Source organism: Anser cygnoides, chromosome 1 (genome assembly GCF_040182565.1).
Source record: "Anser cygnoides isolate HZ-2024a breed goose chromosome 1, Taihu_goose_T2T_genome, whole genome shotgun sequence".
Classification (NCBI taxonomy): Eukaryota; Metazoa; Chordata; class Aves; order Anseriformes; family Anatidae; genus Anser; species Anser cygnoides.
This window is the reverse complement of record NC_089873.1, coordinates 179452799-179476722: the sequence shown is the minus strand read 5'-3', so window position 1 is coordinate 179476722 and position 23924 is coordinate 179452799. Positions and strand designations below refer to the sequence as shown.

Here is a 23924-nt window from a genome sequence, read left to right as displayed (position 1 = left end):
ACGGAAATTACCTGTAGACCAAACCCATGTCTCTCCATGTTCTTCCAGCATCCCTGGTGGTGTGATGGCCTGTCCCAAGCCAGAGAGCTGAGCTTGGCATTTAGGACCATGGGAGTGGAAAAGGGCTCTAACTCCAAGCTGCAGATAGGGAGCGTGGGGCTACACTACACATTGTCTACAGCTTTTTTTTATTGCTTTTCAGATCAGAGCTTCAGAGACAGGACAGTGAATTATTGTGGTCAGCTGGCATGCAGCTCTGTAGAAGGAGAACTATTGAGTAGCATTAGAGGGTACACAGAGTTAACATATGGGTAAACACTAGTGGATACAGTGTTAACGTACAAGATATAACTACTGGAAGGGAAATGGGAGGAGGCAGTCTGACTGTGTCCCACCTGTGCTATGTGAGAGTTGAGACCACACATTTTACTGATCGTAAAAGGTTTGTTGGCCTTTGAAGTACAGGGAGGGTGTTCCTGGTGTGTGAAAAGTCTAACCTGACCTGCTGTTCTGACCTGTATTGTGTGCATACCTCAGAATGAGTCTATGAGAAATTTTGTGTCTGAGTCACATTAAGAGGAAAAGTCTATCTACCCACCGTAGCAAATAAGCACCTGGTATCCTGCATAACCTAGATTAAGATTAGATACTACACCATATGGGAAAGCTTTCTTGTTAAGTAATTGGAGGGTAGTTAATTTCTGACAGTGCGTAACTTGTATGTTCTTTGTACATTAGTCATTTGACACCTATTATTATATGACTTCATGACATCGCTTCCCCAAAAAACTTAAAAAATATCATGCAAGTTCCTTAAGATTTGGCTGGGGAAATCCCCAGAGTCTACAATAAAAGAGCTCCCTTGTCCCCTGGCTATCACATCTGCTGACTGAGAAGATGAAGCACATACAGGTGGCTCTGCTGCTCCTCATGCTGAGCATGATCACACAGGCTTCAAGCACAGCGGCAACGACAAACATGGTAAGATGGGGGTCTGATAACATAAGCTTTGATGCCTTCATTTCTTCTCATGCCATTTAGGTTGGTGTAAAATCTTTCCAGCTTGCTGAGAAGTTATTAGTCAAATGCCGAGATCTTTACATGGAGAAACCTTAAAGTATTCCCCCATCCTCCCCCCCGCTAATATATAGGGACTGGGTAATAAGTGTAAAAATGAGGCACGGGTTTAAAATCAGAGTCAAATTCTGCCTTTGGTTAGATGAGTGCAACTCCCACTGAGGATCTGAGTGGATATTAATGCTCTGTGTAGCTTCTAATTAATTAGCAAGGGCTTATAACAGGAAAGGATTCACATCTTTGATGTGGAAGGAGTTGGGAGGTGGGGGCTTTACCAGATGCATCATTGCTGTCATAATCAATGTCCAGGCACATGAAAGCCATGCTGGGTGTTCTTTGTGAGGTGCTCTCCCTCTTTGCCCTAAAATTGTATCTGTCTGGGCAATAGAGAAGTTCAAATCAAAGCCATCAATCAGAAAAAAAAAATAATGGAAGAGGGGAGAAGAGAAAACTTTGAAATATTTTAAAAAGTAAAAAATGGCATCAGTGAGAGATTTATTTTGATTTTGTACTGCCTCTTTTTTTTTTTTTTTTTAATTTAAAACTAGTCAAATTGTCAGAAGAAAAGTTTTGCAAATAGCTTTAAAGCATTCCCAAGTGGAACAAAATATTTTGTTTTAGGTTGACCCCAAATGACTGCTTTATAGTAATTTTTTTTTTTTGAGTTAACATTAAGAAGACTCCCACTGTGGTTCCCAACGACTCTTTCTGATTTTTCTGGTTTAGTCACCAACCAGAAAAATCCTGCATTCCCCTAGTTACTTTTTTTGAAGTTTGGGAGTGCTGTGGATAGAGTAAGTGAAATCAGCATCTCCTGGGAAGGTGCATTTACCTGGGTAAGGAACAGAAAGCTGCAAAAGTTAAGACAGAGGTTTAAATATATGCTGCTGAACTGAGGAGAGGAAACTTAACATGGGAGAAATTTATTCTCATCCTGCTTGGCTTAAAGTTAGTTCTGAATGTGTGTAATTTACACAATTTGTGGTGCTCTCTGCCCTGCCACTGTTAATTGCTACCGGCTGCCCCCACGATTTCCAGTGTGATCGTCTGAAAACGCAAATGGTTGTTCAAATGGGTTTCTTTGACAAACAGTCCCACAAAAGCTTGTTTATGCTGTGCTCTTTAATAGACCGTCCCTTTGCCAGCCACTTGGAATTCCCCACCATTCCTCAGGAATGGGGCTCCAGCTGGGGTTTGGGAAATGCAGAAAGACGGAGCGGTGGGTGTCCTCTTGTGGGGGAAGCCCATTTGGTGCTCAGTCTGTCACGCCATTTGACGTTGAGGGTGCCTCACCACAGTTCCCATCTTGCCATGGGTTTTGGCGAGGCTCTCTGATGGGTCACAGTGTGCTGCATCACCACAATACACCATCCTCATCCCGCTGCGTGGGGCCATGGTAGGCTCTCGGTGATATGTCCGTCAGAGCCCCAGCTCACACCTTTTGGGCAGGCTAAGCATCCCCTGCCTTCCGCTGGTCACACTTAACATTTCTTTGAGAAGAGGTGTCCACGAAGTGACACTGTGCTGTGGGAAATGCTAGTCTCATTAGCTGCTGATTAGGAAAGCCAATTAATTTTACAGTTGCTGGGGATGGCTCCCATAATCGAAACAAAGTGCTTTGGAGCTGCAGGATGGGGGCTAGCTGGTGGGGAAAGGATGGTGCCTAATGCAGGAATTCACACTTAAAGAAGCTTTTCTTTCCTTTTTAGACTCCTCTTATCGATACAACTCTTCAGTATCTGAGTCAGCCTAGAGAGACAACTGCCAGCCACCTGCGCATGACCCCAGAGGTATGACCATTACTTACTGTTCAGTAAAGTCCAGGAAAGAGCATAATTAAGAAATTGTGTCCTATTTTTTAAATGATATGCAGTCACTTGGAGGTTTAATCATTATGCAGGTAAGTCAGGCTGCCCAGGAATAGGCCTGTAGGTGTTTTATATCTATGGCTTAGGCGGTGTTGAGTTCCCAAAGTCATTAGTAATGCTTCTGTGTCATTCAGTGCTTTGGTCACATCTAAAGATTTGAGATTGTGCTCATGACTTCTGAATGGGAACCCAGACATGAAACAGCTGGTGCTATGGGGTGTTGATGGCAATATGCCAAACAGTTTGGTGGTGGTCTCCCTGGAGGAAGGTGGCAGCTGCTTTTCAACTCCGCCTTCCCCGTGTAAACCAGAGCAGGACCTTGAAGCTACATTCTGTCACCTATGAGAAGTGTCCATTGGTGGTTGCTGGGGCTGAGAAAATCACGATTCTCCTCATTCTACTTAGCTGAAATTGTATTCATCTGTTTCCTGTTAGAGGGCTTCAATGTGATTTTTGTACCTTCTTGTACAGTGCTCAACTCCAAGGCCTATGGATTTCAGGAGTTGGTTTATTTCCCTCTCTTTGTCAGTGACAGCTCAATAGCGTGTTTCCTTTGGAGGTGATTCAACAGAACACACTTGCTCTGAATGGGCCTGCAACCTAATTGTCAAGAACAGTGTTTATCCAAAATGCACAGTTCCAGATCAGGCCGAAGATGCAACTTGACAGCAGGAATTCATCATCCAAGCTAGCCCAGTGTGGCATCTGGAATTTGTGGAAGGACCTCTTGTGAGAGAGCATTAAATCTTTGCCTCCAGCGGAGAGTTTAGAATCACAGAATCAGAGAATAGTTTGGGTTGGAAGAAGACACCTCCCACTAGATCAGAATGCCCAAAGCCCCATCCAACCTGGCCTTGAACACCTTCAGGGATGGGGCATTCACAGCTTCTCTGAGCAACCTGGTTCAGTGCCTCACCACCCTCTGAGTGAAGAATTTATTCCCATATCTAATCTAACCCTACCCTCTTTTAGTCTAAGTTTATTCCCCCTTATCCTACCACTCCACTCCCTAACAAAGACTCCCTCCCCAGCTTTCTTGTAGTTCCCCTTTAGGTACTGGAAAGCTGCTATAACATCTGCCCGGGGCCTTCTCTTCTCCAGGCTGAACAACCCCAACTCCCTCAGCCTGTCTTCGTAGGGGAGGTGCTTCAGTCCTCTGATCATCCTCATGTCCTCCTCTGGACTTGTTTTAATAGGTTCATGTCCTTCTTTTGCTGAGGGTCCCAGAGCTGAAAGCAGCACTCCAGATGGGGTCTCACGAGAGCAGAGCAGAGGGGGACAATCATCTCCCTCACCCTTCTGGCCACACTTCTGATGCAGCCCAAGATACGGTTGGTTTCTGGGCTTCAAACGCACATTGCTGGCTCATGGTGAGCTTCTCATTAGCCAGCACCCCAAGGTCCTTCTTCCGAAGGCCACTCTCAATTCATTCTCTGCCCTGCCTGTATTTAGTCTTGGCATTGCCCCAGCCCAGATGCAGAACCTTGCACTTGGTCCTGTTGACCTCCATGAGGTTTGCACATGCCCACCTCTCAACCCAATACAGGTCCCTCTGGAAAGTTAAATGGAGTTAGGAGTCTCTCTCTGAGACTCAGTAGTGGGACCCAAACCCCCTCCATTTCCTTGTCCAGCTGAGACGGTTTCTGTCCCTGCCATGTAGTTTCTGTGGATCCCATCCTTTTTCTTAGGAAGAGGGAGCAGCTACCTCAGAATTATAATCTGTGAATGCCACTGGACTGCAGCGTAGCTGGATGTTAAGCACTGAAATGGCTAGGTTGTTTTGAGGCTGTAACCCTAAGTCCGCTTTTAAGCAGATGAATAAACTTCCCAGTTTTCAGCAGATCAGGTGTCTGCTGGCTCTTACTCTCCTTCTTAAATTGAAGGGATGTGAGAAAGGAACATTTCTCATAGCTTCAACTATGTATATTTAACAACTTAATTTTACAGAGTGAAATATTGCTGTCAAGTCCTTGCTGTAGGCTAGGACAGTTTGCTCTCTTTTAAAGATTCAGTGTAAATTATTAAACTTTAAAAAACATAGAACTCCATCAAAAGTAACAGCCTGTCTTTTGCATTTTTCCACAGGATGAGGGAAGACAGTTTTTTTATATGGTTATCATTTGACTGGTATTATATTTTGATTGAAACACTTGTTGACCCAGGAGAATCTTAACTAAACAGTGCTTCTTGGTCTCATCAACATCGTGATGCTGGTGTTAGTAATGTCAATGGAAGAGTGGAAGCAGTTCTGCCTGCCCAGGCTGCCTGCTCCTTTGGGGAAACCATCTCTTGGCATGCATATAAATATCACTTACTGAAGTGAAGCTCTGCCTTCAAATCTAGGCTCTCTTTCAACACCAATATTAAAATATAATGATTGTTTCTCATAGGGAATTTAAATGTACAACTTGGAGTTATTTTTTGGGAGGATCATTTTGGTTGAACGTTTGAATACACTTATGAAGGGTTTATTTAACATATATAATAGCATGGTACCTCTAGAAAAGATGATAGCTCTATGTAGTCAAGATTGTAGTTTATACTTGAGTATACAATGTATAGATCACACTATCCTATATGTGGAAACATATGCATATGTGTAGTACATACTATGCTGTTCTGTGGATAGCAAACTTTGTATTGGTATACACATGCACGTAAGTATGTACATATATATCTGTGTTATACACAGAAGGGATGGAATACTACACCTTCCATACAAAAATCAGTATGCCAGTGCAAATGACAGTCTTATAGAAGATCCCATATACTCACTAAGCCATATTCCTTCCTCCTTCCTTCCTTCCTTCCTTCCTTCCTTCCTTCCTTCCTTCCTTCCTTCCTTCCTTCCTTCCTTCCTTCCTTCCTTCCTTCCTTCCTTCCTTCCTTCCATTTATATGCTATCTGTTTACTTTCCTGTTATTTCTGAGAAATGTGCTGTCCCAGTCATGCTCACACACAGAGGACTCAGAGGTGCAAAAGGACCTAACTGACTTGGGAACCTGTTTTTCATACCAGTTGAGGTGCTGATAGATATATCTTTAATGGGCTGAGAACCTTAGAAATAGTTTGCAGTATGTTCTCAGTGGGATTTTCAGAAGTGCTTTGGTAACCTACCTGGCAGGGAAATCAATGCTGGGACTCTCTGGAATCCTATGAGATACTTCTCTGCTTCTTTTCATGTTAAATGTCTTCAGCAGTCTGGCCTGGAGTGAAGTTTTAAGGCCCATGGTACTTGAATAACACAGATAAACTGTCTTTTCATGATTTCTTTCAAAATGAGATGCATGTTGTTTGTTATGGCTGTGGAAAAGAGGTTGCCAAAAGTGTGAACTCTTGCATGCCGCTGGTTCTTTTCTTGGGCTTGCAGAGAAAGAGAGCTTTGCTGCTGGCCATCACTGTGTTTTCTGGGCTGGTTCAGCGGTGAAAAAGTTAGTTGAAATCACTGTGAAAAAGCAAGAGAAGAAGTGCTGAAATTTCAGCTTTTGGTTAATAATTTTATTTGCCTTTTTATTTTTAAGAGGGAGAAAGAAAGAGAAAATACATGAATAACACTGGGATTTCTGCAAGACAGGAGGAGAGATTATAGTAAGAAATGTTTTTGAAGAGCAAGCCTGTAGCTTTAAAATATGCAGCTGCATTGAAGTATGTGCCAGAATATTTTAAAGTAACATCAAATATCTTTATTAATAAATTTGTGATAGATTTATGAACTGGTAAATGTTTTGTGTACAAGCAAAACCCAAATGCATCACTGCCCCAAACGCACTCTGCATTCAGCCTAGTGTTTATAGGAAATGTGATCTGGCTGTAAATTATGTCAAGATCATGAATTGCCAGCCCTGACCTTTCCATACACCATACCCATTGCTCCAGTGATGATGCTCTGAGCGTGCAGTCAGGAGAAGGAGATTCGTGCTAATGGCATGGGTGGTAGATTTGTAGACCATCCACAACTGAGGATGAGCAGGCTGTGATGTGTAGACATGATGTGGAGAACTGTAGAAAAAGAGTTATCTCTATGTTAGGTTGAGCCTGCACATTTAATTCTTCACCTTTCAGTGGTGAATAGTTAAATTCATATGTCTGTTCGCTGGGGCTGGCTGAGAATTTTCAAATGAAGCACGTTTCTTTTCAAAACTTTTCCTGCTACTAGTTCTATCTTGGTGCTTTGAGCTCTATGGATGGAAATGACTAGATGATCTGATTGATTCAATTCATATTAACAGAGCAGTAAGAGAGTAAGTTGCTAAGTTATTATTTTCCTGCAGTTGTGTGCTTTTCCATCTCCTGGAAAACGTACTTCATTATCTTAGGACCATTGTCCACAAGGTTGGGAAAGTAAGGACTATTATGTATTTCTGTTTTTCCAATGGTAAAATCTTCACAGCAGTATTTAACTGTTTTCAGGAAGATTTGTAAGGCTGAGTCAAAAAAAAAATAAAAAAATTATCAGATATTATGAACTCATTGGAATAAAAATGTGAAAGATGTCTAGCAGCAAAGTTGTTGATCCTATGATTGTAACAGCTCAGATTACTGTCAGACATTAGTTGCTGATTCTAGAGAAGAATATTAACACTTTTTTCCTCATTGATTTATTATTACAGCTCTTTGCCAATGTGTCTGGCTCTCTGGATGACCGTGGAAACTGTCAGTGCTCTGTGTACTTGCCGGATACCACCTTTCCCGTGCAGAAGGCTGAGCAATTGCAAGTGATAGCCACAACGCTTGTGGAGAAATTTGAGAGAGAGCTGTCACAGGTAAGGTGTTCTTTTCTTATAAATACAATAATTGTATCTTTACTGAAAAGTAGTTTCCTGTGGAAGAGTACAGCAGTCAGCACTTTTCTGTGACCTCTTTCAGACAGCAGAGAAAAGAGGTTTCTGTAAGAACAAGGAGAAGGGTGATTAAATCTCAAATCTTTGACATTATAGCATGTCAAACATTTGAATACTCTTAGCTTTCTTTTCTAGGCCTTTTCAGCTAGAGGCATATGGTATTTTTGGAAGAAGATTTATATTTTTCCTCTTTTGGCTTGGTTTTATTGGTCTGTGATTGCTACACAGAGCTATAGGAAGCCAAGCCTCCTGCTCTTTCATGTGTTATTATTTGTATCAGGACAGCCAGATAGTAAGAGGGAAATGAAGGGAAAGAGGAGAAAGGTCAATACAGTCCAGAGTGAAGAAGGTGAATATTTGTCCCCTCACTCTTTTCGATTTCATGGATTAAAAAACAAACAAGCAAACATCTGTGTCAACATCTGAAGCTGTGGCAGTGAGAGTGCTGAATTATACATTGTTGTTGAAGACAAACACACCTTATGCTACTTCGGCTGCTTGTTGCATGAATTCAGATCCATTTTTTGAGGAACTCGGGCAAACCCACACATGCTACAGTGCACTGGGTGAAGCTGCCTGTGAAGGCAGAAGTCTGCCTTTGACTTTTGATAGTGGATAAATATTCAGTATTCAGATTAGGTGTCCAGCAGAAAGTGTTTTCTTCAGGAACTAGGCATCTTAACAAATGAAGTGTCCTTGAATTAATCAGCAGAAAAGGCACAGCATTAAATTATAAATTCTAACCATAAATATTCATAAACCTCCTCTGGTATAATCAAGAACAGATAAGAAGTTAGGCATAAAAACCCACAACAGGCAGAGGATCCTATGGAAATATCTTTCAGCTCCAATCATTTGTTTTGAAAGAACCGGAGCTGACGATGAAACGCATTTGGCTGTCAACAGGGATGTGAAGGGCCAGCTGACAGAAGTCCCACTGCTTCCAAGCACAGAAATTACCTGATCACTTGCAGGAAGGAGGTGTAGCTCAGCTAATGATCCGTGACAATCACTGAGATTTCAGATTCTCATACTGTTCCCACTGTGGTCACTGCCAGAGCTTTTAAACTAACTGCACTGAGACAGGATCAGAGCCAGGATTCCCAGCCAGAAACTTGGTGTGATTCTTCAAGGTATTTGTGTACCACCTTTTCCAGGTTCTTCCCATGGTGTAACCAGCCTCTTACCAGTACTATCCTCAGAATGGTATTTGTTTCCTTTAGGATGTGTGCCATATCTGCCAGACCCATGCATATCTGCAGAGCATCTCAAGCACTGCTTGACCTCTCTGTATGGACAACCTCATATCTTCATTGACCATAATGGGCGGCATCTTGCTCCTGTAAAGACACAGGTTACTATAGATACCTGAAACCAGGTGTCTAAATTTGTATCTGAAACTTACCTTTAATGTCAGGAAAAGCTGAATCCCTGCTATGGACTTTAATGTCTAGGTTGCCAGCTGCTGTCAATTGGTGTAACTGTATTGTCTCCAGGTGCCCAGCAATGTACCGCAGTGTTGCCACCAACCTTGGCTTTCAATTCTAGCTGCAGACAGTGAAAATTCTTGACCTCACTCAGGCTTCACTGAATTTCATCCTGTCGAGACCAATCAGCCCAGCAGTGTTACAATACATCTAGTTAGATGAAGTGTGACATACACTTCACTATGATACAGGCAAAGAGACACTTTGGGTCAGAAATGAAAATGAACAGATTGTATTTCGGTGTAACTGTGTATGTATAAGTTTTCTCAGTTATGAAATTGTTTTTCTGTAGAAAGAAGAAAGCTGTTGAGCATTACCCTACTGATATCTGAACTTCAGTAATCTAAGATATTGTGGGGCATAAGTCTCTATGCACACAAATTCTTCACCTTCCCAGTTGTGGAAAAAGCCCCCCTTAAATAGTCCAATATGTTATGTTTGTCATTATAATACTTAAGGAAAGAAAGAAGGAAATAATGAAACAGGAAAGCCTTATTCTCATTATTAATCATTATTAGATATGATCCCAAGCAAAATCTTGGAGAATCATTCTGCCATCTGCAATTTTGCAGGAAATTCATATCCCAATCTGACTTTTTTAGCTCAAACCTAACCTAGTTTCACCACAGGGGTGGGAATTTCTACTAAGTGCTTGCTTTTTTGACTCCGAGAATCCCTGCCTTATTCTCTCTTCTAAAACATCCTTTGGAGCTCATGGGAGCTTTTCCTGGGTAAGAGCTGCAGGATTGGACCCTCTTAAGGATGCTTTCCATGTGCTAGAAGTCCCAGATAAACAACCTGATTGAATCGTTAACCTTTTGCCTGATTGTAGGCTAATTCAAAAAGCAAGGGGGTCCTTTTATAGAATCAGCAGGCAAGGAAGCTTGCAGATAAAGAGACGCTCTCATGTGCCAAATGAGTGCAAACTGTAGGCTGAAAATACCAGACTAATTTTTCCTCTGTCACATCAACCTTTGCCAACATAATTATGATTACAGAAGAAAATTAACCTTTCAGAGCAAAGCAGGAATTGGCTGCTCCTTTCAATAAGAAAGGGGAGAGGACATCAGTAACAGGGATGGATCTGCACTTCATCCCAAGGAGAGAAAGTATCTTTCAGAACTCAGCTCATAATGGTAACAACATCCTCACGTAACTGAAACAGGAGAAGAAAGCACTCCTGCCCTCCACCAGGAACAGCTGTTTTCAAAACAGATTAACCTGGAGTGGATTTCTTCTTGGTGTCAGCTCGCAGACTGCTTGCCAGCTGTACTCCTTATGGGTCTGTGGAGGTCACACCTGCCTGAAGCCGGTGTCCTGGGCCAGGTGACTTTATAAGGCTGATGCTTTTGTCACTTCTTTCTTATCTACCCATCTTCTCATTTCTTTCTTTTACACCTTCATCTTGCATTTTTGTTCCCCCTGCTGTACTCTCCACTTGCATGCTGGAGAAGTGTCTGTTTGCATGCTGCAAAACCCGTGTTGATAAATACCAGTTGCAGGTAAATGACACAGTATATGAGCATTGAAGATTTTTCCTGCCCTTTTCGTTCAATGAGGATGATAATGCTTGGAAAGGAGGAAAAAATGGAGCTAAGGATTTTTATTTTTTTCCCCACATGTTCCTCAGATGGTTCTATTCTCTTCCTATAAAGGACTAATACAAGCCCTATGCACTCATCATACCCTACTTAAGACTTTTATGACAAATGTGGCAGCAATCAGTCCCAATTGCTGGTTGGTGTCCCTAAATATGGGCCACATACACATTTTCTGTGCCAGTCTATCAATAAACACCAGCCAGTCCCTAGCAAGTTGATACAGTAGAAGAGCAGAGATTGCAAGCTGCTTAAATCTATCTGCCAAGCAATAGAGCAACACCATGTTCCTTTTTCAACTGATATTTCTAAACTACAGAAACTCCTGAGCCAGGTCTGAGGGAGGCTGGAACGTCCGCTCAGTGGACATGCTTGGCATATTTGCTGGATTTGTCTACAAAAGCAGTATAGACCTTTTAGAGCAGCACCACTGATAAAATAATATTTGCCTAATAATTAGCCCCAGGACTTATGAGCTAAGTGGGCTTGTGCTGTTTAGAGCACTGTGGAGTGCTGGGGCTAGTTCAGCCTTAACTCATAGGTATTTCTCAGCTATAATCCACTGGATGGTGTTGACATGTTCTTAAATGACCTGGGTGGTTGACTGAGTGAAAATGGTCTGATGCAGGAGGAGAACTTCTGGTCAGTGTCCTGCAGCACACTGCAGTAAGGGCTGAAATAACTGTGTATGCCTCGGCCCAGCCCTCAGCATTTATCCAGTGTCTCAAGGCCCTGGAGAAAACTCTAAATTCACAGGTTTCTCAATAATAAATAGCCATCACTAATTCCAGTGGTCCATTTTAGTGGTTTTAAGACTTGATCTGCACTGTGGAATTATTATTATTATTATTACCGTGAGAAGGACTGGTAATACCTAGATAGATTTCCAAATACCTCTATGATATATGTAGTACCACATAGCAATGCAATTTTGTTCATAGACCCATAGACCAGCTTTACATTTCTCAGAATGTAATCATATCTGCTTTCTTTGTTGTTGTTGTGCAAAATCTAGACATACAGTTTAGACACTGACCTTTGAAGAATTTTTCTCCTTTTTTTTTTTTTTACGATATCTTCCAGCTTCAGACTGAGTTTGGTGATCAGTGAAAGTGTAAGGTCCATCTACATCTGGCTTTTCCAAGAACATTGCCCAGTTCTTCCTAATGTTCCTTCCTAACAGATGATGATGACAGCTAAGGCAAGGCATCTCAGCAGCCTCTTTTTTCAGCCAGATATAAGGAGTTGGGTCTAAGTCTTTATATGCTATCATTTATGATCCTTATTTGTAATAAATATCTTAGTTATTCCTTAGTATGAAGTTGCCCAGGCTTGACTTGGGAGATCTAGAGCATCCTTTTTTTTTTTTGACTCAGGATGCTTCCACTGCAGCTTATGGAGGCATGCCAGTTTCTTTCAGATTTGTAGTGTAGTTATGCCACTATTGAAAACTATACTTTTGAAAAGAGGGCCTTCTCACTTAGGGTTCTCCTTCTTAAACCTAATCACTGGGTACCATGTGATCTTAACACATCTTTTCTGTCATTCATGAATTTTCACGTTATGAGCTCCCATACATGTTCGTTAGTACACAGGAGATTCAGGAAAAATTACAAATAATTATTTGACAAGTGTTCTTGCTGGCTTTCCAGTCCCAGGGGCTGCAACCGTAGGAGAACAGGGATTCCACAATCTTCATTCCCTGACAGGATTTTGGAAGCTATTCCAGAGCCAATGGGGAAAAATACTGACTTTTGGTTTATGTAAACATAACATAAGAATGGCTGACAGGATGCTGACTAAAAATATTTCAGTTGAAGAAGTAATAGCTACAGAAGTTGTAGTGCTATAGAGAGAGGGACTAATACAAATACTATCTGAGAGTATAAATATGGAGTTACTGGTGCAACAATCTGATAATATTTATTCCTACTTACCTCTTGTGATATAATTACATTGGCTTAAGGGAAAACAGATGTGATTTCTGTGAAGCATATGGGAGAGAAATTTCCCAAGTGTTGAATTTAAAGAAACTAAAATTTTCCAAGGAATGTTCCAAGCCCATATAATATTCTTAGCATTCTGCATCGCAATGTTTGTGCTGTGACCTTTACCTCAGCAGGTATGTATGTGAAAATATATTTATCCAGACAACTATTTAATGGTTCAGAGGCTGAAGAGGCTGCCATGTAAATTACTTTAGCTAAAGCCTGCAATAAATTTTTCACTTTCATTTAAACCAGATTTGATTTCAACACTGTGTTTAAACATTTGCCCCCCCCCCCCCCAAAGATAAACCACAAACCAATTCTGCAAACTTTTGACACAATTCAAATGTACACAGGTTAAAATCCTATTTGGATTCTGAGTTAATAGGAAATAAAGTTGAAAAACTTGGGAATTCTTTATTGCATTTTCCAGCCTCCTTGGGTTGCTTTCATGAGATAAAGCATTGCAGATTTCCTAATAAAAAAATCGCCAATGTAAGTTGTTGGAATACTGAGGATAAAATTAGCTCAGAAACAATATTGGCAAGGAATTACAAAAATGAAAGATTCTGAGTAAAATTCTGCCTTCATTTATCCCCAGGCATTCCTGAAGGGACTTTGTGGAACTGTCAACAATAAATGAGGGTTAAGTTTTACATTTTTTATGTACGTGATGAGAATTTCATTTATGCAGTTTATGTAAAGAATAAATATATTAAGCATGGGGAAGTTATGTATAGGATACTCAGAAATATGATAAAGATGTCAAGCAGGCTTGTTTTATTTGCTAACCTGGACTTGAATATGTAACTTTTTTTTTTTTTTTCCTTTAAGGTTAAAGAGTACTCAAAAAGGATTGAACTGTATCAACAGAAAATTCTTAATCTAACCATCAGAGTGGAGCACATGGAAAAGAGCAGTGTATCTTACACAGAACTGGACTTCCAGTTACTGAAAGTGGAAATCAGTGACCTAGACAGACTGGTCACTCAGCTGAAATCCACTGTTGTTGGAAACAATGTCATCGTTGATCAAATATATATGGAGGTACTGCTAGACTCTTAATTAGCCAAAAAGGGGTCAATATACACAGTATATTCTCTCATTCGTGTTTAGGTTGAGGAAATATAGCCCCTCTCTACTGCAGCTATTTTAGCATTTCATCAGCATAAATGAGAGGAAAGCTTGACTTTAAATGTATTAACATCCTTTTCCTTGGAACAGGACACAGAAAAACAAAACAAAACAAAACAACCGACCAACCGAAAAAACCCCAAACAAATAGGTCGTCTTTATTTTTTGCCAACTATCTGCCTGAAAGCAAATGCTTTTGCATAGCATTAAGCACATGAACTTATTAAATTATTATAAATAAATATTAATTTATAGACCCCCATGCTTGAAAGCCTCTGTGCTTTAACTTAGATAATTAAAAAATTAACTTCTGGTTGCGGGGGCAGTGGCCCAATCAATATGAAATCAAGAAGTGGGAAAGACTATCACCTTCCCAGCAGACTATAAATCACATTTTCAAAATTATAATTAATCACTCACCTAGAGAGAATAATTACTTCATATGAAAAGTGAAATATCATTAGTTTCTTCATTGTCCTCTAAATCATCAAGTAGGTGATTGAAAACATTATCTTTGCAAATAAAATTTGAAGATACTTTTGCAAGACTGGAAAAAGTACTTTCTTATATATATTTGCTTGCACTTGCCTAAGACTTATTGGATATTTTTACACTACATATAAAATAACACTATATTTTGCATTATGGTACAGAACTGAGTGTTAAAACAGCTCCCTGTGATCACAAAGCTCTGCTGGAAATGTAAGGCTAGCAGAAAAAGGCCTATTCTTAGGGATATTTCTTAAAACTTGTTCTGTAGCATCTTCCATGATATGATCGAATCTGCCTGCAAATATCTATAAGATAAAGTTAACAGGAATTTAAACTATTTTTTTCTTTCATTCTCGCTTCCTTCTTTCTTCTTCTTTTTTTTTCTTTCTTTTCACCCTAGATCAGAAATCTGACTATACTAGTAAATGAATTAGAATCATTGGACAAAAACAATATCCTTGCAATTCGTCGACAAATTGTGTCTCTTCAAAATCGATTGAAGGAGTGTGAGGAGAGCAGAAACCAAACAACAGTACCCCCTTATTTCCCACCAGGTAAGCATTTCTCTTGTATATCAGGTGAGAAATAAAATAATACATGGATACTAAAAACAATTGTAATGATACTACCTAGTTTTGAAAAATCAAGCAGACAGCTACTAATGTTTCTTCAACAGGTTCAAAAGGAAAACGAGGGCGGGTAACAAACTCTTCCAGAAACATTAGCTGTTTTCAACTGGAAAAAGTTGTAAACTTCCTCTCACCTGAAGTGTGAAAAGCGAGTCTCTCCCCCCACCTTCTCTTTTTTCCAAACATTTTTTTTTTTAAATGTAGGAAACATTTTTTTCAGTCCAGCTTTGATTTTTAATAGTTCCTGTCAAACTGACCTATGTCACGGCAATTTTACTCTAATCCTGCTTGGGAAATGTATGAGCAACAACTGATGTACTAAAGCTGTTGGTATGCAAACTCAGGAAGGTAGCTTTGCATGATGATTACTTTTGCTTCGCAGGCAAAAGATTCTTCTAAATCGGAAGGTCAAGAACCTTGGGGGGAAATTCTGGTCCCAGGGAAATAAGTGGGAGCTTTATTAAAGATTTCAGTGGAACTAGGATTTTACCCGTTTTTAAAATAGGAAAGGTTATGTCCAGGAGCTTAGATCGGTGGTTCCCAGAGTGCAGTTCATAATAAAAGTAGAAATTGTCACAGGGCATGTGGCAATTAGTTTACAACTGGAATAATTTTTCTCTCGATGGTGTGCTCAGTTTGAAAAATCTTGTTGCAAATGAATTGTAGTCTGAGAAATTTTGAGTCAAGGATGATAAACTGGAGGAAAATGTTTAGGAAACACTTGTTTAGTTATGCTGGGTCAAGTTTCCCACTTGCTTACAGATGGTAGGATTTATTGGACAAAGTTGAACCCTTGAGTAATTTATACAAAGGGGGTTTCTATTGACAGAGCATTATAAAAAAGGAAGAACTCTATTGTATACAGTAGTCGGGGGAAGAATCCTGCTTTTTCACATAAGCTGGCTAGTAATCAACAAGATTAAATGTAAAGGAACCCATAAAAAAACAAGGCATGCTGTCTGGCTTCCAGGGAGCACAGATTTGCACCTACGAGCATTTACCTCTCATCATCTTTGGGTCAGCTTAGTTCAGGTGTCTCACTGAAAATTTGAGAAAGACAAGCTTTCCTTGGGTTAGCAGCCGTTCCTATTTTGATCTCCTCAGGGCTTCATGATGGTGCAGGCAGCTGCTCCAATGCTCTGACAGGATGTGCAAGCAACACCTTGTCTAGGGATCAGGTGGGAGAAAAAGCTGAAACAAAGACCTGCATTGCAAAATTTCAAGGCCCTTCTCAGCTCCTCAAGAAAGGTTTAAAATGCTTCAATTAAAAAAAAAAAAAGCAAAACAAAACAAACAACAACAACAAAAAACACCAAAAAAAAACCAAACCCACAAAACACCAAACCACACACACACACACACACACACACACACAAAAGCAATGTTTTAAAAGTATTTGAAGGGCATCTCATTGATTTATTGAGAGTGTTGGCGTGTGGAAAGAAACAACTTTCTCTTCAAGCCTACCGCAAGTCTTTGTTTCGGTGGGAACGTACAGAGCTCTGGAACAAGAATGCTGTGCCCTTCCATGAGTGATGGAGGAAGGAGCTGCTTTCATGCCTGGGTGGTTGTTGTGAGAGTCTGTGGAACATAGGAGCTTTCACAGAGTGGGAGAAGGAGGTCTGCCCTTCATGGTGCAGCTCCATGTGGGGATAGGCAAGTCATGCCGAGAGCAGGACAATATCTCTGGGATGGGGTAAATGTAACTGCACAGGGTTGTGACTGTAGTAGAATTATTTAGCATTGCTTGTCAGGGCATGGTGATGAGATGGACAGAGTTTATCTGGGATCAGATTGGTATTGCTTGAGCATTGCTTTGTTCCTTACTGGTGTGTCAGCTAGCTCAGGTACAGCTCAGCATTGTGTGGGAGCCACAGAGCACAAAATAATCTAGAAGGCCAAAACCCCGGGTGGTATGAACTACCTCTATTGACTTCCTGTGAATTATCACAACTGACATCATCTGAAGACATCTTCCAGTGTTGTCTGTGAGTTTATCTCATGCCTCCAGAAACAGGAGGCCTAGAGGGCTTGGAAGATGGATGTAGGTGTATTGTCATGGTCACCTCTGGGGTGACGGTGGTCCCTGAAGCTAGCACAAGGGACTGGCAGAGCACTTGTGGAGGGCTGGAAAGTTTCCTGACAGTTGGAGAAGCCAGTTATACAGATAATCTGGGTGTTACATAGGCTCAGATGCCTGCTGATCCTTGCAGGATTGGCATACCGTGACTTCCTGTGCCTGATGGGGAGCAAATATCCTTCTCTGGGCAGAGAACTTTGTAGAGCAATTACACGTACTGCAGACTGTGTCTGAAAACAAGTAGTAGGACAATGTTATTGTCTGGGGAGATGGAGTAAGTATGTGAGACAGCTACATTTTCTAGATGGTCATTTTCGAGGCTTTGCATGGATGCTCACACCTAGGCCTCTGTGCTCATTTGTGCATTTGAACACAATTTCCATACGTTTTCTCTGCAAGCTTGAATGCCTTGAATTCCTGCCAAACCATTTGGCCTTGCCCTGCTTTTAGTTCATATTATATTTATAATGTTTGTATTAAACTGACTCTTTGTCCTGTTTTCAGACTGCATTTTCTTTCTCCCTTCTTCCTCTCTCCTGCATATTTTGGGTAGGCAATATGAATCAGGGAGAGCTTGGATAATCCCCAAGCTGTCTAAGACCATGAGTCTAAAGGCAAGTTTAATTAAAGCTTCTTGCTTCACAGTACTGTACTATGCAGCCCCTCTGACTCTGTCCCCTAAGGCTTTTGCTGCTGTATTCTCAGAGCAGGCCCTTTTTCTCAAACAAAGTATCTGAAAATCGCTGGTCTCCATTTGCTGTGCCCTCCAACTGGAGAGGTGGGTGTCTGTGTGACTGAGATGGGGTCAGCAAATATGTAGTTACTCATCCTCGTCATCATCACTAACTTTCTTATCTGCAGCACTTCCCACTATCTCTTTCCTCACCACATAAGTAGGAAGAAATATTTATCCATTTGTTTTTCTTTTGTACTGATTTCATCTCACTGCGTCAGGACAAGTGTAGAGAGAAAAGGACCCCATGATGGTTCTTTGAGGATTCAGCAGCAGATTCTTTGTCACATCTCACTGAAATGATCTGAGAGAGGCAGCAAGGAGAAGTGAGTCAGATGAACTCTCAAAGGAAAAAAAAGAAAAAAGAGAAAAAAAAGGTAGAAAAAGAGTAAATTTTTTTTCCCAGGTTTTGTACATTTAGAAATTAATAATTTCAAGTTACTGGTGAATAGGTCTCAGCAGGAGGAAGACTTGATGTAGCCTAATGCTGAAACTCAGACTCTCATACTGGAGTGGAGTCTTACAACAATTTCACTTTTACCTTAAACTTTACCTCCTACCTATTCAAGATGTCTGTTTTTTGGGGGTGTCTTGGATTGTGTTCTGAAATGGATATGTCCATACAGAAAGAGACTGATGCCTACAGGCACCTGAAGGGAGTTGGCCAGTGCCCCCTCTCCAAGACTGTCTGAACTGCCCCCGGAGACACATGCATTTCTCTGCTGATTATAAAGGCACTTGAACTTTTAGCTGCCTGAAGGCAAGTCAGAAGAACTTAAGCCTTCCAGCCCATCCCCTTTTAGATGTTGCAGACCTAAGCCTACTCTGATCGCAGCTCCATCAGTCTGTGCCCATGCCCAGTGATACTGAAGGAGACTGAAGACTGTCTGTGTGGGTCTTCCTGCTAGTGAGACGGTAGGAGCAAAGATAAGTTTTTCCCTGTGCTGCTCTGTCTCTTGTGTCTCAAGCTATAGCAAGGCTGGTAACAGCTCGCACATCTGGATGCAGATGGGAGAGGAGGGTGCACATCTGGATGCAGTGGGGTGCATGTGAGTGTGCAGCACCAGCCTGCTGTTGGTTTCTGTGCCCCTCATGGGAGTTCCCTTTAATGTGGGTGCTACCTTGTTTGTGATCTTCACCTGCAAAGGTGAACTGTGGTCCCTTCTCTTCTGAAATCAGATACAGCTACTTGCTGGATTTTTTTGGCACCTGTATTGTGGAGTGAGAAGCAGATGTGCTTGGTGAGTGCTTCAGAGTGAAACAGGTGAAGTGAGACCTAAGGGGATGCATCTCATGCTCGGTTCTCCAACCCATCAGCCAAGGAAGTCAGGCTCTTTTCAGTCGTGACACCTGAGTGCCAGCTCCTTTTCTGATGGATCAGAAGCATTAGTAAACAACAGGGCTGAGATACAAGTGCTTTATGCAGGGAGAAGAAGAGACCTGTGTGTCTATGTATCTGCATCAGTCCTCCTCTCCCCTATTTGCTACAAAAACATTAAACAAGGGAAGGCAAAAATACCAGGACTTAATTGATCAGTGGCCCAAAACAGTGGAAAAAGGTGTTAAAAACTTGAAAGTTTGAATAATACATATGGATATATTTCAAGTACCTTCTAATATTTACAAAATTACATGACATTTTGTTTCCTTTGTGCATCTTTTTCCCCACAAGATCCAGACAGAGGCAAGTTTAGATTAAATAAACAACATTGAGTTCTTCTGAACTTGTGCAGAAGGCAGATCACCCCTTGACTACCACAGAGTTTTTTGTTAAAAAAAAAATATCTGGGAGAGTTTTCAAAATCAAGCATATACTATATAGAAACCTCAGACAATTTTTGATGTCATTAAAAAGAACACGCTTCTAACTTTATTTTAATAATTCATTGTTTCATAAATAAAAACCAAACAAGTGTTCAGCAGAGAGATCTCTTTAAGGGGAGAAATAATACTTTACTATTTCTTTTGTAAAAAAAGGTCTCTCTGCTGAACACACGTTTGTTTTTTATTTATGAAACAATGTATGAATTATTAAAATAAATCTGGAATTGTGTTCTGCTTAATGACATGAAAAATTATTTGAGGTCGCATATAGATGAGCTTAGCCGTGCTTCAGTACCTGCAAGCTTTGGTGCTATATTTTTCTAAACAAATCAAGAGTTTTTGAGCATTTAATAACCATTTAATTCTGATATAAGTTTATTGTGATTTAAGCACAGTAATATATTCAATATGTCACCAGCTTAAAAGAAGCCCTCATGCCAGAGATAACAATACATAACAGAGATATAAGAAAAACACAGTCCAAATTGATTTATGGAGCTGGCAGGCTGCAAGCCATTTTGCACTATCTGCCTTAGTTTTCTGCCCTTGCATGAGCTGAGGTATGGGCACCTCCAAACATCAGTATTTGTGCCAAGTGCTGAAGCCATGTTGCTAGCCATGCCATGTGCCATTTCATAAGATGCAGCCCGGCTATCCGTACAGCAGTGCCTTCCTTGTGTGCTGTGTTTGGAAAGAGCTTTCTGCTCCAGAGTCTCATCCTTTGTGAAGCACTTAAGTGCATGCCTGAATGCTTGTCTTCCCACGGCCAGGAAAGCTGACTTGCTGTGATTTTTGGTGGCATGAAGAAGTGCTCAACTGGGGCTGTCACTTGTTTTACTTGAGAGAATCTCAGGACAGAAAATGGACTGAGTGAGGACACAGGGTTGTTCATGACTTGTGTCACCCTCTCAAGTCATGCAGAGCTGCTCCCACAGGGATTACTGACCCCAAGGGAGTTGCCAATGTGGCCTGGAGACACAGGGGTTTAGTTCTGCACAGTGATTTATATTTAACATAAAGATGCTCCCCACCTTCCTCAGAGAGGCTGAGAGGAGGCTGCAGGTGAATCACATTTCCCCTAGCTCATTAGCACAAGAGAGTACAAGACTCTGAGGGGTGAGGATGTTACATTGTGGAAGGAGATAAATACCACATTTTGAGAAAGGAGGAGACATGGACAGCTTCACTGCCCAAATTGATTTTACACATTGACACACAAATCTTACCCTCTTTCTTGGATGTTTCTAATGTTCAGACCACAAATTTTGTTGTTCCAGAGGCAGGGCACCTTTCCCTACCTCTTAAAAAGAAGTTTTTTTTTTTTTTTTTACATTTTACATTTGCATTTACATTTTTTTTTTTTTACATTTTACATTTGCAACAGTCTACTTCACACAAAATATCTTGTTTCCCAGTGTTTTCCAAAGGAGAGTGTCTCAGATTAGTCTCTCTCCACATTTCTACTTGTGGGATAAGACTAAGATGCATTTGAACACAAGATACCTCCTAGCAGTTTTTCCTAGCAGTGTTTTTAAGTGTTTTTCAATTCATTTCCATGAGTGTGCTCCAGCCTTTCTTAAGGATGGGCAGCTTTGATGGCAAAAGGTAAATTTTCTCCCTGTTATTCCTCTGTCTTCTTTGTGCTAAGACATGGCTTATTTATATGCTATATATTCCTTCATAAGACTGAGTTTATAACCATCTGGTCTTCTCATACAGATGGTAAACAATCATGATGCTACCTACAAAAAGTATTAAAATCTCAAAAGTTAAGTTTGACTTTTGTCACTGACACCATAGCTGGTGGTACATGGAGTTCCTGTGCTGTGAGGCATTATTAACACCAAAAAGTTGTTGCTGTTAATTTGTTGGTTAATTGACATGTGAGACTTGGGTCTGTTCAGGTTATACTTCATCTTTAAGAAGGAAGGCAGCTGGGTGGCTGGAACGCCTCACTGAATTGGGAAACCTCAGAGTACCACTAAGCTTGTGAGCTAATGCCAGTCACTTGATATCTCTGCCTCCATTACTACAAGTGGACACATCCTTACAATGAAAAGTCTGGGACCCTTCTGTGGCAGTCATACCAAAAGCTAATGCTTTTACACTTGAAGAAAAGTGTACTGTTTTTGCCTGTGGAAGCTTCAGACTCATTGAAGGTGTATGGGCATTTCTGTCTAGAGGATTTTTTTCACTAGTGACTTATGGTGGTCAGAATTTATCAGGAAACCAATGTCACTGATGTTCACTATGAGTAAAGGGAAAGCATTTCTTGTGTATAATATCATTTGGACATTTTTGTTCCAAATACTGTTCATCGTCATTGAATGTTCATTCTACTTTGTTGTTTTTTCCTAGTAAATGTGGAACAAATTCTACCCAGCTCAGTAGCACATCATGGAAAATATTCTTTAGGTGCAAAAAGTAGAACATTTTGGGTAGCAAAATGGAAAAAAAAATAAAGAAAAAAGAATATTTTCATGACCCTGAAAATGGCTTTATGGTTGATGTACGGAAAACAAAACTGTTCTAGTTCAGCTTGAAATTACATTCGCTTTAGAGCTGCTTCAAATTAAAACTTGGAGTAATATCTATCTATATTTCCTAGGCTGTGATTGTTACTGTTTGCAGATTTCTTTGAGGGCCTGAGGTGGAAGGCACCATGTGGCTGTGATGGCACTGTTGCAAAACTGTGATTCTGACAGCAGAATGCTAATCTGAAATGTGGCTCTGGAAATACTGCTGCTGTTTCTCCTTTCTTCCCCTCCTCAGCAAAATACACAGAAATCAGATGCTCCTCTTTCCTATCTCCAATAATCTCAGTTCCACTGAACTAGAAAATAACCTAAAATGCTTCTCAAATTGTATTTATCAAGGGATTTCCAAGTGTACCATGCATCGAATGGGTAAAAATCTGTCCCTTGTCTGGAAAGGTGCTGTGAGCTCTTACTTTCTGCAAATTAATCCTGAGGATGGATGTCCCCATCCTTTTTTTTTTTTTTTTTCCTCACAAAATGTTCTGTAATGATATATATATATATTTCTTTTAATAACTTTCTAAGTCAACTTGAAACACTTAGTGACATCCAGTTGATGACCATGGTCCCAAATGAGGCTTTTTACACATGAAGCTGTGAATTTATGTCTGTGCTTTGCCACAAAGCTAATCCCTTGTAAGCACACTGTAGAGGCTACACTATGCAAAACCTCTCTTTTAGTGATGACATTTGGAAAACCTATTCTTTTTTCTCTTTGATTGCAGGTACCTGCATTCACGGTGGACTACTGAATGTTAGCCAGCCCTATGTAGTAAAGCTGAACTGGAAAGGATTTTACTACAAATATGGTTCCTGGGGTAGAGATTACTCTCCCTCTGACCCAGAGAAGGAAGTCTATTGGGTTGCACCATTGAATACGGATGGGAGATACTTAGAATATTTTAGAATTTATAAGACCTTTGATGATTTGCTGCTGTTTAAATCCATGTATGAAAGAAGAATAACATATGGAGAAGGAAGTGGTGCTGCTCTTTATAATAATTTTATGTACTATCATGCTTATTCTTCAACAAACATGGTGAAGTACGATATAACAAAAGACAAAATAGTTTTGAGCAAGGCACTTCCAGATGTCATTACCGGTAACCGTTTCTCATATGCAGGTGTATCATGGCAAGACATAGATTTTGCTGTAGATGAAAATGGGTTGTGGGTATTATATTCAACAGAAAATAACATGGGCAACATTGTGATTAGCAAACTCAATGAGACCACACTTGATGTGATAAATACTTGGCATACAAGACAGTACAAGCCATCTGTTTCTAATGCTTTCATGCTATGTGGTGTTCTGTATGCCACAAGGACAGTAAACACTAGGAAAGAGGAAATCTTCTACATGTACGACACAAGTACTGGCCAAGAAGGTCGTGTTAGTATCATCATGGATAAAAAGTTAGATACAATCCAGGGTATTTCTTATAGCCCCACAGATCAGAAACTGTATGTTTACAATGATGGTTACCTTCTAAGATATGACATAACATTTCAGCATTAGTACATCAATGACACAAACATTTGATAGAACTGGCAGCAACTAAAACAAGAGATCTGATATACCTTTAGACAACGCTATCACCACTTTATGGTTCGTCTAGTCTGAGGTACTGTATTT

General features: G+C 40.5%; 1 protein-coding gene across 1 annotated transcript; it reads left to right on the top strand.

The window, feature by feature from the left end:
- The first annotated feature begins 766 nt into the window (after positions 1–766).
- OLFM4 (olfactomedin 4) lies at positions 767–23852 on the top strand. Its single transcript, XM_013179556.3, has 6 exons — positions 767–981; positions 2787–2867; positions 7556–7708; positions 13694–13906; positions 14886–15039; positions 23014–23852. Exons 1-6 carry the CDS (start codon positions 898–900, stop codon positions 23805–23807), a joined length of 1479 nt encoding a protein of 492 aa, XP_013035010.3. The 5' UTR covers positions 767–897; the 3' UTR covers positions 23808–23852.
- The last annotated feature ends 72 nt before the right edge of the window (positions 23853–23924 follow it).

Bases quoted from the DNA above. Each gene is read 5' to 3' on its own strand.
- OLFM4 (XM_013179556.3), top strand. From the start codon at position 898: ATGAAGCACATACAGGTGGCTCTGCTGCTCCTCATGCTGAGCATGATC. The intron at 2,868-7,555 runs GTATGACCATTA...TTATTATTACAG, and splicing joins ACCTGCGCATGACCCCAGAG to CTCTTTGCCAATGTGTCTGG. The intron at 15,040-23,013 runs GTAAGCATTTCT...CTTTGATTGCAG, and splicing joins ACCCCCTTATTTCCCACCAG to GTACCTGCATTCACGGTGGA.